A 15,031-nucleotide genomic window follows, 5' to 3' on the forward strand; every position below is an offset into this window, starting at 1 on the left:
AGTACATGTGTGATATGGTGGATTCTGGCACCTGACAGACAACTAACCGTGACTTTCTCCTTATCCAGCCTGGTGAGAGGCACATCTGTGTGTCTCACAATGGAGTCGCCTATGACTAATATGTTGGGTTTATGGTTAGGCCTTTGTGGTTGCGAGACAGAGGTGTGTAGACTATGCGTAGTATGTGGTGTGGAAGGTTGTGGAGTTCACACTTGTTTTCGCCTCTGAGGTCTCCTTTGTTTGGGTATGTTTTTGTTGAGGACCTCCAAATATGTGGGTGTGTGTTGTGTAGTTGAGGGGGGTGGTGTTTGAGGTGTAGTAATTGTGTTGATAACCTTCTCATTATCAGATATACTGGTTTGTGAGGGAGAGAGCATAGACTCTAGGTTCTTAATGCAATTTCATCTCTTGCAAATTGTATTCCTAGGTGGAAATAGCAGATGGTTGTATGTGTACATGAGGCAGTTGCTACACTGTCTCTGGATGCCCATATCAACCAGGCTGGCAGGTGAAACCGTAGGAAATTGTCCATCCAGATTTGTCAGAATCTCAGGGAGAACGCCAGGGAAAGCTAAGGGGTAGGCCTAAAGCCCAAGTGCTTACACCAAAACTAAGAGGCTTAAAATAACACTTACAGTTTAAACAGCCTAAAAACAAGCTGTGATAAATGCAGCAGAAGTAATGCAATTGAACACTTTAGAGATCAAGTAGCTGAAAAAGCAAGATGAAGTAATACAGTAGGAGGAGGAAACACAAATACTGTAAAAGCAGCTGAATTTTTTAATTTTTTGAATGGGAAGGGAGAAAGGAGGAACGGAGGATAATTCAAGGTAAATAAGCTATGGGGATTGACCTTCGCAAATGTTCTTTCTGTATTAAGTAGGATGAGCTAATGAGACTAGACTGGGAGGAGTGTCCCAGATCTAATTTACAGTAGGGGCAGGCAACTGCAAAGCCACGAAGTTTAAGGACAAAGACAACAATAGGGATGGAGGGTACAAAGACAACAATAGGGAGGGAGTTGAGTAACTATGCTACAGCTATTAGCTACTCTATTTTAGATAGAAAACACCACAGAAATGTTTATGCCAGCAGGAAAACAGCAGTGAGACACTAAATGAAAGTTTTAAACAGACAAAGGAGCAAGGAGACTCTAGAGAATGCTTTTCACTGCAAACAAATCAGTTATATGATACACTCCTTGGCAAGAAAAACAGAACACCAAACAGATGCTTACCAAAAGGAGAAAATTTCCAGTTAATACCTTTCACACAGTGAAACTAGCTAAAAAATTTTACCAAATATGAGCAGTAACAAAAGTGATTTAAAAGGCCCAGTAAGGCAGTAGAACAGTGCAGATTAGTTTATCGCAATAAAATACAGTACAAATAGGCAGCAGACAATAAAAAGTGCAATAAATTGTAAGAATAAGCAATAACTAGCAAAAAAATAAGCAAGAAAACAGGATACTTATTGTTTTATATCACAGATCAGAGTTATGGTCAGTGCCCCTCCTTTGTTTAGCTCAGTCATTCAGTTTGTGAGCCTGATAGATCGATAGATATATAGATCGACAGATATATAGACAGAAACTGTCTCATCCACTATATCCTCTCCTTTAGCTCGTTCAAATACTGAAATACACCAATATGCTGATAAATCTTTCTATAACATTTTAAGCCTCCAGAACTAGTTAATACTTATGGAAAATCTACCAGGTCTCCCCAATTAAAACAATCCTCTCACAAAATGTTCAGCCACTTATTCCCATATCATATTACCCTTAAGGTTTTCCAGCAATTTCACAGACATCCTTCACAGTATTCACCATTTTTGTTCTCTACTTCACACAGCTGATAGAAGCATGGCTAAGTATACCGAACATAACATTACACTCATCTTATTCCAGGCTAAGGTTTTGAGCCGCTATTAATGAACAATGACATATTTATTTATCTTAGACCATATATTACAAACACAGACATTTACTAGCATGTTTACCAGAATAGTCTTATTGGGCACAAGGCCCCTTTTCAGCAGAGGCCCAGGGAGAAAAGCTACTCACATAATACATACATTCATTTTATAAAAGGTCAAAGTAAGAAAGAAGAGTACAAGAATCATAAAAACAATACAAACGACTGTCAGTTAATAGTGAGAAGACACAAACCACGTCCTATATCAATGATTAGGTAGATGCAACTATTAAACCAAAAGAGAAAGGAAATAAAATGACTTGAACATTCTGAACAGCTAAGTTAAACTATTGCAGTACAGAAATGTGTTATTTGTATTACACATGCTAAAGTTATGGATACTGGACTTAATTAACCAGCACCAAGAGAGAAAAAGAGTGAGATGTTTGAGTAATTAGTAACAAATAAGGAGAGCAGCTACAGTACTGTGCACGTTATTAATTGGGAAGTGCTGGACTAGCTACTTTTGCACACAATTTTAGGCTCGGACAATTTTCCCATCAGAGGTGAGAAACAAACCCTGTACCTTGTATCTGGGAGGTAACCAGTTTAACCATTATGCCATCTCCAACCCCTAAAATCATGGGGTGGCATGACTTAGGTTCATAGGTAAGTATTAACTAGTTGTCCTTTTGGGCCATTTTAAGCCTAGCCAATGTCCCTCATAAGTAAGAATTAAACTCTTTAACTTGTGTCTGTGAGGTAAGCACCTTAACCATACAGACTCAGGAAATGTGAAAATATAAAGAACAAAATACAGGGATTTTTTGAAAGGCGTAAAAAAGAAACATGGATATGGGAAAGAAAGAGAGATCTGATATGGTGCAATATTTATGCAAAGGAGAAAGCCAAATTTAGTCAACACAAAAAAGCAGCCCCAAAGACATTCAAAGAGAAATACAGGCTAATGCATCCAGATATGGAAAATTTCACAATACAAAATATAAGATCACAAAGAGGGAATGTAGAACAGAAGATTAGTAAAGTTGAAGTTATGGAATACCTGTGAAATGAAGGATTTAGTGTAGAAAGTCTAACACAGGTTATATCACAGTATGATGGAACAACAAGTCGCCCAAGTAAGGAGAAACAGAAGAAGCAGAAAACATCTGAAGAAATATGAAGATGGGAAAGAGATTTGATATGGTGTAATATTTATGCCAAGGAGAAAACAAAACTAATCAATACAAAAAGAGCAGCACCAAAGATATTTCAAGAGAAATACAAAAGGTATCCAGATAAGGAAAATTTTGCAATACAAAAAAATAAGAAAACAAACAGGAGAAGTAGAGAAGAGGATTAGTAATGCAAAAGTTAAAGAAACAGAAAGTGAGGTTATGGATTACCAGTGAAGTAAAGGATTTTGTGTAGAAAATCTAACTTTGATAACATCACAGCAAGCTAGAGCAATGGATCCCCAAAATAAGAAGAAACCATTGGAGGGGGAAACATCTGATCAGTTGCCACCTGAAGATACTTTGGAGCGTCCCATAGAAAACCAGTACAAAAGTTCAGTTGGAGTTGCACAGCAAGGAAATGAACAGGAAACTGTAGGCATCAATGTTGTAGACTGATAGGCCAGTGAGTTCCCACATGAAAAAACAACAGATGATACAGGATGAAACTGAAGATAATATGGCACTGGAAAATGCTGTGGAACTTTCTATAGAATGCCCACAGGAAATGGAGGACAAACAATGTGCCCTCAGTTTAGAAGAAAATGAGTTTGATTTATTTAACAGAGATGGACAGGCATATTAAGATCGATGAAAGAAATAAACTACAGAAAGTCCATAAAACCCCAACAGTTATAAGTCTGATAAAACAAATGAACACCGTAAGTAGGACTGTTCTTAAAGATTCATGTGATATAACAGAAGTAAATAGGATATATTACTGTGCAGCTAAATTAGTAACAGATAAAGTCTTACCACAAAAACACAGGGCAGTAAGGGAAAGGAAGGGGAAAATCAAAGGCCATCATGGAAGTATCACATAGAGGTGTTACTGTTGGAAGAGGGAACAGATCAACAAAAAATACTCAGAAAGATAGATGTGATAAAAGCAAAGCTTAGTTTTAGAACACATCAGGATCAATCGTGGTCTATCTCAAATAAAAAAAAAATATCAGCACAGGCAGAAAAAAATAGAAGATATGCAGATAAATATAAAGGAACAGTACAAAATAAGCAATATATTGATGACCCAAAAAGTTTATAGAGAATTGGGAAACAAGGCAAAAGGAATTGAACCACCACCAAAAAAAGAAGAAATAGAAATATCTATGAAGATATACATAACAAAGATGCTAAATGGATAGAAGAATTAAAAGAATAAGGAGTTCAAATGTAGAGGATATGAAATGGGATGAAGTAACAGCTAGAAAGACTGAAACGAAGTTAAGAAAAGCCCTTAATTGGAAAACTCCAGGCCCAGATGCAGCACCTAAATGCTGAGGTAAAAGTATTATTATCTTTGGTACTTACTTATTATCACAACAAGGTTTTCATGGTTGTGAGACTCGCATACTGCAATGAAATGGAGTATGGGGAAACACTGTAAGGTGTAATTTCACTTCTTTGGTAAGGAAAATAAGTTTGAGTTACATTTTGGAAGAGAAAGAAATTTGCAATTCTTCTTGTTTTTGTGCATTCCACACACACGCTTTAATTCTCATGGCTGCTGTGTTACTAATGAAAGAAATACTGAGACTGTAAGGAAGGAATGCTGCCAAGAAAAGCACCCACACACACGGAAATGCTTTAGGTAAAGTCTTTATTTCTAAAACTTTGTAGACAGACTTGAAAGGAAACTTTTGTAACAGCAAGTTGCAGTAAGGAATGGCTTGCAAAAGTGTTGGTGGATGATGTAACAAGTGATTCTGGGGCTGTTTCTGATGGAAGAAGTTGCCAGCAGTCTGTCATTTTTGTGTTGTTGATGGTGCTATCCTCGGACAAACTCAGATTGTACTTCAGTGTTTTTTGGAAGGTATTAGGGCTGAAAATATGTGGATTGTTCATTTACTGGTTTTGTCTTTTTTATGAGCAGGAAAGTTGTCACAGACTGCAGTCAGGAGTGATTCAAAACAGTGCTTTGGATGGGCAAGCTGGGTTTCACATCACATGCTGTCAGGGAAGTACCATATTTTTACATGAAGATTTAGCCATGAGCAAGAATTACTTATGTGTACCCTGAACACACACCAGTCTGGTTAACAACAGGAAAAACAATGTTCCTTCTTAAGAGCAAACCTGCAAGCTGTCCTAAAAACTATAGACCAATAACCTGTCTTCCAACAATGTATAAACTATACAGTGAATGGATGCCAGCAGAGTCTTTAGTCATTTAGAAGAAAACTCAATCAAGGCAACAGAACAAAAGGGTAACAAAAGTATGTCATATTGAACAAAGGATCATTTCTTGTTAAAGTCATAATGGAGAACTTAAAATGGGGAAGAATCTAAGGATGGCATGGATAGACTGCAAAAAAACATTTGGCAGTATTCCACATTCATGGATAAAAGAGTGCTTAAAAATGTATAACATACACCCTACACTGATCAATTACATTACAGTGACCATGTAACAGTGGCAAACCACTTAGCAACTAAGCCAAGATGAAGGACAAATTATTATTCCAGGGATAAAACTTCAAAGGGGGATATTCCAGGGTGACTCTCTTGTCACCGCTGTCCTTTTGTCTTGCCCTTAACCCATAAGCTGTCTACTTAACAGATTAGGTCATGGCTATAATTTGGCTCCCAGAAAACAACAAAGTGTAAAGACTTCTAATCTCCATTTTGTAGATGATTTAAAACTGTATGGAAGGGATAAAGTCCTGACAATGGACCAGCTCATGGTATGGAGGGGATAATGCCCTGTATGGTCCAGCCCATGTTATAGAGGGATAAAGCCTTGATTATGGCCCAGCTCATGTTATGGAAGGGATAAAGACCTGACTATGGCCCAGCCCATGGTATGGAAGGTATAAACCCTGACTGTGGCCCAACTCAATGTATAGAGGGATAAAGCCCTTACTATGACCCATCTGCCAAGGTCTGAACTTAACAGTACAGATTCTGGAGGAGCTAATAGATCAGGGGCACAGAATGATAACATACAGAGGTGGCCCATGTTAACCAGTATGCCAAATACCAAATAAAATCAGTTGTATGCAAACACATTTACAACAATAGCCTTATTTAGAATGTACTTGTACCTTAATCAAGAAAGTTTCTTGCTGGAAAAGAAACAGGATTTGGGAAAAGAAAAGCAAATTTTAAGATAAAACTCACACTGGATGATAAGATAGGCATAAGCAGAGGGGGGCCGTCCCAGGTTGTTACTAGGGACACAGGTGTATTTCCCAGCATCTTCTGGTTTGACTCGGAAAATAATCAAGGTTCCATCTATCAGGATCCGTACCCTCACCTTCAGGTCACTACAAGAAAAGAACAGTAATAGTTAGTATTTTTGTGCTAGCAAGTAGAAGTCATCTGCTTTTTACGATACATAGTAAACTGTAAACTCATTTAAAAGATAAATCAGTGTTAGATTATGTCATTGAAACAGGATGTAGCTGTTGGTACTGCTGTTTGTATTATTAACTGTCACAAAGCTAGTAAGTGGGCCATGTTCGAGCTGCATGGCATTGAGGGATAAATTCATGACTATGGCCCAGATGTATAGCACAGAAGTATATAGCTCTGACTATGGCCCAGATGTATAGCACAGAAGTATATAGCTCTGACTATGGCCCAGCTGTATAGCATAGAAGTATATAGCTCTGACTATGGCCCAGATGTATGGTCTAGAGGGATAAAGCCCTGACTATGGCTCAATTGCATGGCATAGAGTTATAAAACCCTGGCTTTTGGGCTAACTGCATGGCATAGAGGGATAAAGTCCTGACTGTGGCTCAACTGACATGGATTGAACTTATCAGCCCAAATGCAGGAGGATTTGGTGGTTGGCGGGTGGTGCTGCACAGAATAATGACACACAGGTGGCTCACCTCTGTCTGGGGGAGCATGTGGTACACTTGCCAGACGTGTGGTCTTTACATTAAATCTCTGGTGCAGAGTGGGGATTACCAGAGGTGAGATGTCTTCAAGGGAGGGACAAGGCAAACAAGGGGACACCTTCCACAGGATTGGGAGACAAGTACCCACATGCACAAATTGTGCAGCATCTCTTGAGATGACACAGACGTACACAATGGAAAACTGCTAAGGGCTTAAGTGAACTCCAGCTCCCACAACTTCCTGAGCAGATGATAACACCACTCCCATTGCCTGACCCCTGTCCTTGGGATTAGTACATTGGTCATAGGACTCTAGCCTCCTGTGGGAATGAATCGGTCAGATGGATGGATTGGACAGAGCCTTACTGGTCAACAATAAAGTGGAGACAAAAACACTAGACCCTACCCAACTACAATATGGACAAGTTCTGACAAGTACAGACCTGACTTGTAATATCTGATATAATCTCTTTCACTTCAGAGGATGCAGCAGATACAAAATGAAGTAACTGTCTACTTCTTATCACTGAAGGGTCACTTTCTTACACTTCTTAGGACTTGCAGTGATTTCAACTACTTCTGTGACATTTTCTGCCTGTTCAAAGCATGCTTACCATTATACACACACACACACACACACACACACACACACACACACACACACACACACACACACACACACACACACACACACACACACACACACACACACACAAACTTACGCACACATACACTACTACTACAAATGAATTCTGAATTTACTCCTAGCCCAAAAATTGTTTAGATTCTGTTCTCTAATGCCTGCTTTCAAACAGTGAAAAGTTTTCAGCACTAAATACATACACACACGCACACACACACACACACGCACACACACACACACACACACACACACACACACACACACACACACACACACACACACACACGCACACGCACACGCACACGCACACACACACACACACACACACACACACATACACACACACACACACCATCTCTTCTCTTCCTGGTTAACCTCCATAGTTTTATTTCAGACATACTTACTGGGTGAATTTCATTGAGCCCTGATCATTATTAAGATGTTCACCAAGTGAGATGGTCACAAGATCATATACAAGGGTAGCCAACTAGACTTCCTCCTAAAAGGAAAGGGTGCTGGGGTAGAGTCAGAGATTGCAAAGTCTTCTCTAGTGAAACAGTCGGCTGTCAGCATGAACCACTGGTGATCTCAGCTGCAAGCTACAGTCAGAAATGGCTCTAAGGTCAAAACAGACTGGGCTGAAGGCCTAGAAGTTGACTGGAGAGAAACCACAAGAGTTCAAGGAAACACTCAGGGCTCTAGCATGTTGGTAAGAAGAGGAGATTGGTGCAGATGAAGAATGGCAGTGGTTCAGAACAACATGTGTGTGAGGACTACAGATTAGCCATGCGGCACAGCCAAATACAGAAAGAAGGTACACAAGGAATGTAGAGGTGGAGAAAAAGTGAAAGAATGCAGAAGTCCAGAAAGTTATCAAAAGAAAGAAGGAGTGCAGGAAAAAGTGGGAGACAGAAAAGATGAACCAAGCTAGGAAGGAATAGTGGTTGGATAACAAGGAGCCCAAGAAAGCAGTCACAATAGCAATGAGCAAGGCATCAGAGACATTCCACTAGCTTCTAGAAAGTGACTCAACATATGGCACAAAGGGACACTTATCAGGCTGAAAAGCTAAGACAGAAAAATAAAGAAGATATTCATTAGAGGATCATAGAAGGTTACTAGGCTAACAGCCCTAAAGTCTATTTCAACCTAGCCATTCATGCTCCAGATGTCCTAATTATCAATATCAAGAGGCTAGAATGGCTTTGGTATATGCTTGTGACTTACAAACTACCCTTGTCCATAAGGGTCACAAGCGACAAGCCAGGGATGAATTTGCAATTTTCCATTCATTGGTTCAAACTGCATTTGAATAGGCTTAGGGAAGAGCTCTGTTTTACATGAATGGGGAGTCTGTTCTATTGAAAGGATAATGTCTGAGATACATACCTGTGTCTCCGACATGTTTTGTTTATGTCACAGATGAGGTTTAGATAGTTAGATCAGGTAATTCTAGTACTGTTTGTGTTGCGAATGTGGAGCAGACCTCTCAGGGCTGGATCCGAGAATGCCTTGTAGATTATGCATAGATCACACCTCAGTTGTCTGTAGAAGACCACGTACAGGGACAGGGCTAGGAGGTGGTCTGCATAGTACATATTGTTTGCATCCTGTATTCTTTTAGTGAGCAACTTCTGTGGCTGCTACCATTGTTGCAAATGCCTAGTGAAGTACATGTTGAAGGATGCAGTGTACTCAAATATTGGTGTAATGGGGTGGAGTATAATGGGACTATGAACTCCTTAGATCTGGATGCCATGCCTTAACTTATAAATCGTACAATGTAGAAAGATTTTCACACTACCAGGGACACATGGTGATCAAAGTTCAGGTTACTGTCAATCTGAGTTCCCAAGTTCCCTACCATTAGGGCTACATTTTGGGGAGTATTATCAACATTGTAATTTCCAAGGGTGGTAGTCTTCCCAAGGCGAATAATTATGTATTTTTTGGCATTGAGTTTTAGGCCATGGTTCTGGCACCAGTTATGTGCCTATGTCAGACCTTACTGGAAGATATCTATAGCTTTGGAGGATTCAGTGACTGCACCCAGCTTGCAGTCTTCTGCAGATCTGGCCAACCAAAGGTCCTCTACATTTGCCTTGACTTCAAAGAAGTACAGTCCAAACAAAAGAGGTCCCAGTAACGAGCCCTGTGGAATACCCATGATAAGGGATACCAGCTCGACAGTCCATGGAACATCAAAGGCAGATGGAAGGAATACTTCCACCAGTGTCTAGATGATGAAAACTCCACAGGAGCTGTACTATATGAGACACACCTTATGATGTAAGAAGAGGAGGAGTCTGCCCTTGAAAAATAAGAGAGCACTAAAGAAAATTAAGTCAGGGAAAGCAGCAGGCTCAGATGAGTTCATGACAGATATAACTAAGATGGTGGGAGAGTTTGAGGAAAAATGGCTCCAGAAGGTACTCATATCAGTAGGTGTATCCCAGATGACTGGAGAATATGTATTTTAGTGCTAGTGTACAAGGGAAAAAGAATATTCATGAAAGCGTTGGAGAGGATGAATGATAAACAAATAAACTGTGCAGCAGAAAATAAATGGGAGACAAGCAGTTTGGATTCGGATCAGGATGCAGCACAAGTGACAAAATGTTTGCAGTGAGGAAGGTAGTGGAGGAGAAGATAAGAGATGAGGAAAACTACAACTAGATGTTCCCAGACTTGGAGAAAACATATAACAAGGTCTCAAGAAAGGCAATTTCGGCAGTTCCGAAATGGTTCAAAACCACAGAAACAGGGGTACAATTAGTGCAGTCTAGGTACAAGGACCCAATGATACAAGTACAAACAGTGCTTGGACTCACAGAGAGGGTTCCCTATAGGCATGGGTGGGCATCAGGGTTCATCGCTGAGCTCAGTGTTGTTCATACTGGTAATGGACAACATTAGCAGATAGGTCAGACGGGACAGAATCTGGTGAAGAAGAGTTGGGAGAGAAAGGAAAAAGGCAATAAGAAATGAGGGCATCCAGCAAAGAGATGTATGGATTGTGTGAGGGAAGACCTGCAATAGTCAGGCATAACCATCACAGACGGAAGAGTGGCATTGAATAGAAAACTCATTACAAGCAGAAACTTCAGATAATGACTGAAGAATGCAATGCAAAACTGAAAGCACACAGGATGACACTGAGTACAGACAAAACAGTTGTCATGACAGCAAATGACAGAAATCAGAAGATGAAAATTGAGAGAGAATGGAAAATAGTGGAACCGGTTAACAGTTTCAAGTATCTTTGTGGGGTGGCTGAGAAAGGAAGTCTGAATGAGGAGCTCAAAGCTAGAACTGCAGGGGTTGCAGCCAACTGGCACAGAGTATTAGGGATCATGTCTGACACAAGAACATCAAAGAAGCTGAAGACTAAGGTACAGAAAACAGTGGTGTGACCAGTACTACTGTATGGTACAAAAATATGGGCAGTGATAGCAGACCAACTGGGAAAGCCAGTGGTGATAAAGATGAAGTACCTGAGATGTGTAGTAGAATGCATACTGTGGTACAGATGAAGAAACAAGGGCATCTGTGTAGAAGCCAAAGTAGCTCTAATTGTAAAAAAAAAAAAAAAAAAAAAAAGATGAAAATGAACAGATTTTGGTTGTTTGGGCACATTTATTTATTTATTTAACATTTATTTACTAGGAAAGTCTGACTTGGAATGAGCCAATTTTCAGCACAGGCCCGGGGAAAAACACATGTCTTTGTAACATGGGAGGAAATCACAGCACCCAGAGAAAACCCACAGAAATGCAGGGAGGGCATGAGACTCCTTACAGAAGGCACCCCAGCTGAGAATCAAACCAGAGAACCACTTGCTGTGAGGTGACAATGCAAACTGCTGCACCACTGCACTGTCCAACATACAATCTAGTGAAGAAGATTTGGGAGAGAAAGGAAATAGGAAAAATGAAGTGAGGGTATCCAGAGAAGAGAAGGATGTACTGTGTGAGAGAAGACCTGCAGCAGTCAGGCATGGCCATCAAGGAAGGTAAGATAGTGGCAATGAACTGAAAAAGATGGTGACAACGCAACAGTCTGAATCCATGCAGAAAGAGATAAAAATGGGGTTGATGATGATGATGTCAACGAACATTATTATCAAAAATTATTTGGGGAGAGCCAGTCCACAAGATATAGATATCAGTAACTTAAGGATAGTTTACATAGCAGAAGACAGAGTATATGGAATGTATTAGTTAACTACAAACCCTCATGACTCCTGCAATAGTGTACAAAACAAATATTAACCTCAGGTCTCATCTGCTTGAGATTGTGGTAGCTCATTTTGATGTAAAAGATCCCATGGCACTTAGTAAAAAAAGATTAGTTGTTGCTTTATTTACATATACATTATTTACATCTTCTTCTTTCGGCTTTTCTCACTTAGGGGTTGCCACAGCAGATCACCTGTCCTCTCATGATTGGCAGTGGAGTTTTATGGTGTCGAGTTGCCAGCCCAGCGCCCAACCTTCCACAGAAGGCACACATACGCATGCACTTATGTCTAGGGCCAATTTAGAGTGTCCAATCCACCTACAGCATGTCTTTGGGATGTGGGAGGAAACTGGAGCAAATGCACGCGACCACAGGGAGGACATGCAGACTCCACACAGAAGGCACCCCAGCCGAGAATCAAACCGGAGAACCTCTTGATGTGAGGTGACAACGCTAACCGCTGCACCACTGCCGCCGCCCTATGTACATTATTTACATATTATTCTTTATTATTTACATAGTTTTGCAAACGCGCATCCACATTATTTACGTCGTTTTTACATTTTCTTCATCAGTAATACAACATAATTTTTGTACATACTTCTTCCATTCCTATTTCCTTAATTTTCATCTATCCTTCCCAATGTTTTTTCCACATTTTCCTATTTTTGCAAATACATCTGCTTTTGTTATACGATATCCCTTCATACCTTCTTTTCAACAATACCCAGATTGTAACAAATATTTTATCCCATTTATCACTTTCCTCCATCCTTTCTCTTTCATATTTACAATATGATATAATTTGCATGAAACTTCCCAGCTATATATCTTTTAAACTTTTTCCAAAAAGACTTACTCATTTTACATTCTAAAAAACAATGATTTGCAGTTTCCTTTATCTTGCAATCATAGTACAATATTTTATTGCTTTATATTTCATATTTCTCTTAACAGATAACTTTAAGAAAATTCTCCACAAAAAAGTTCCTAGTTTCATAGAAATAAATCTTCAAACCCTTTCCTTCTTTGCTTAATTGCATTTCTAAAATCATTTGATAAATCAGTCTGGTCAGGATAAAACAGACAAACTTCTGTGGGCTCTGTTCAAGCAGCTTTATTAGGTACAAACACATTAGGATTGAGGCTTAATAACTTTAACTTAGGTAAACGTATAAACAAACTAGCTATTACAATCATACATGCTCATTCATTGGCAGCGCTCTCAAAATGGCACCGAAGCTAGCACATGCTTGCTATTTATATGCACATGCTGCCCTTGAAATGCTTTTTAAAGGTAAAACACACACAGACACACACTATTCTACATCCTCCCTCTTTCAGCAATCAGTCATGCAATAAATACGACATTAATTGACATGCAATTGATACAAATAATTCTTTGACATGCAATTATACAGAACTAAATGCATCCAGACAATTATGTCCAGGTTGCTGTGTATTTCACACTAGGTCTGGAAATACGATCAAATCATGTGACATAGAAATTAGAATTAGCTATAACAACTGGGACTGTCTCTGCTGAATGTTCAACTTTGGAAACATCAGTAACATCATCAGGAATGGAAATAGAGGTCAAGGCACATTCTGCAACAGGACCAGAGTCTGTATCAAAGGAACAATGCTGCAATATCGATTCTGATAAAGGAAGAAAATGTCTACGATTTCTCCTGCACTCCACACCCTCAGATTCTACAAAGCAAGATTTTGGCTTGGCACATATACCTGTTACTTGACCAATCTGGTCAAAACCTTTAGCCATTTGTATCCTCACTGTCTCGCTTTCTTTCAATGGACAAAGAAATCTGCTCGATTTATCATAGATGGACATCTGGAAAGAACGGTTTTTGAATAGTTGGGCTTTGATTGTTCTGTTGTTCTTTGTTTTAGGCCTCAACAAACTGGAACTGATAGGCAATGTTGTTCTGGTTTTCCTAGATAGAAGTCTCTGAGCAGGCGAGCCAAGTATATCGTCATGGTGTATGTTTCTGAGATTGAGTAAATTCAAAAAGACATCATTATTATCACACTTTGATTTCTCTAGTAATTGCTTTGCACTCTGCACTGCATGTTCAGCTAGTCCACTTGACTGTGTGTATTCTGGACTACAAGTAACATGTACACAGTCCCATTCTTTTGCAAATTTCTGAAACAACTGACTGGTAAATTGGGTACCATTGTCAGAAATAACTTTGTGTGGACTACCATGGACTGAGAAATGACGTTTCAACTTGGTGATAACAGCAGTGGATGTTAGGTTAAATCGACCTCAAACTAGTTTGAATAAGAGTCTACCAACACTAAGTAATGCTGTCTGTTCCACTCGAATATATAAGTGGATACTGTTGACCAAGGTAGTTCAAGAACTTGATTTAGCTGATGTGGTTCTTTTTGCAAATGCAGTTTACTACTACTGCATACTGAACAAGAAGAAAGTACTCTATCAGTATCTTTTACCTGAGAAGGCCAAAATACTAGTCCTCTCACCCTTCTTCTGGTAGATTCAGAACCTGGGTGACCACGATGCAAAATTTGGATATATTCACATTGTAAGGAAGCAGGAACAACAATTTTAGGACCTTTGAAAATAATGCCATCTTCCAACAACATTTCAACTCTGTAAGGAAAATAAGTTTGCACTTCAGGTGGTACACTAGATTGCTTCGACGGCCATCCAACATTAATGTAGTGGTTGAGCTTTGGCAAAACTGGATCAGTCTTTGCATGATCTTTCAGCTCATCAAGTCCCGTGGTAAAAAAATGTATGCACTTCCATGACTTCTTCTTCTTCTTCTTTCGGCTGCTCCGATTAGGGCTCACCACAGCGGATCATCTGTTTCCATTTCTTCCTGTCCTCTGCATCTTACTCTGTCACACCAACTACCTGCATGCCCTCTCTCACCACATCCATAAATTTATCTTAGGCTTTCTTCTTTTCTTGTTACCTGGCAGCTTCATCCTTAGTATCTTTTTCATAATATACTCTGCATCCCTCCTCAACATATGTACAAACCAACATAATCTTGCCTCTCTGGCTTTGTCTCCAAATCTTCCAACCTGGGCTGACCCTCTAATATACTTATTCCTAATCGTGTCCACCCTCATCACACCCAGTGCAAATCTTAACAT

At 39.6% G+C, this 15,031-nt stretch overlaps 1 protein-coding gene across 1 annotated transcript in view; it reads right to left on the reverse strand.

Moving 5' to 3' along the window:
* The window catches only part of IGSF9B (immunoglobulin superfamily member 9B), a 3,189,659-nt gene that overhangs the window by 1,530,467 nt on the left and 1,644,161 nt on the right, over window positions 1–15,031 (reverse strand). The window contains exon 7 of the mRNA XM_044081131.1: window positions 6,272–6,417. Within this exon, the coding sequence (XP_043937066.1) occupies window positions 6,272–6,417 (146 nt within the window). The remainder of the gene's footprint in view (window positions 1–6,271; window positions 6,418–15,031) is intronic.

This window comes from Protopterus annectens, chromosome 8.part0 (genome assembly GCF_019279795.1).
Source record: "Protopterus annectens isolate FY-2018-M chromosome 8.part0, PAN1.0, whole genome shotgun sequence".
Taxonomy (NCBI): Eukaryota; Metazoa; Chordata; order Ceratodontiformes; family Protopteridae; genus Protopterus; species Protopterus annectens.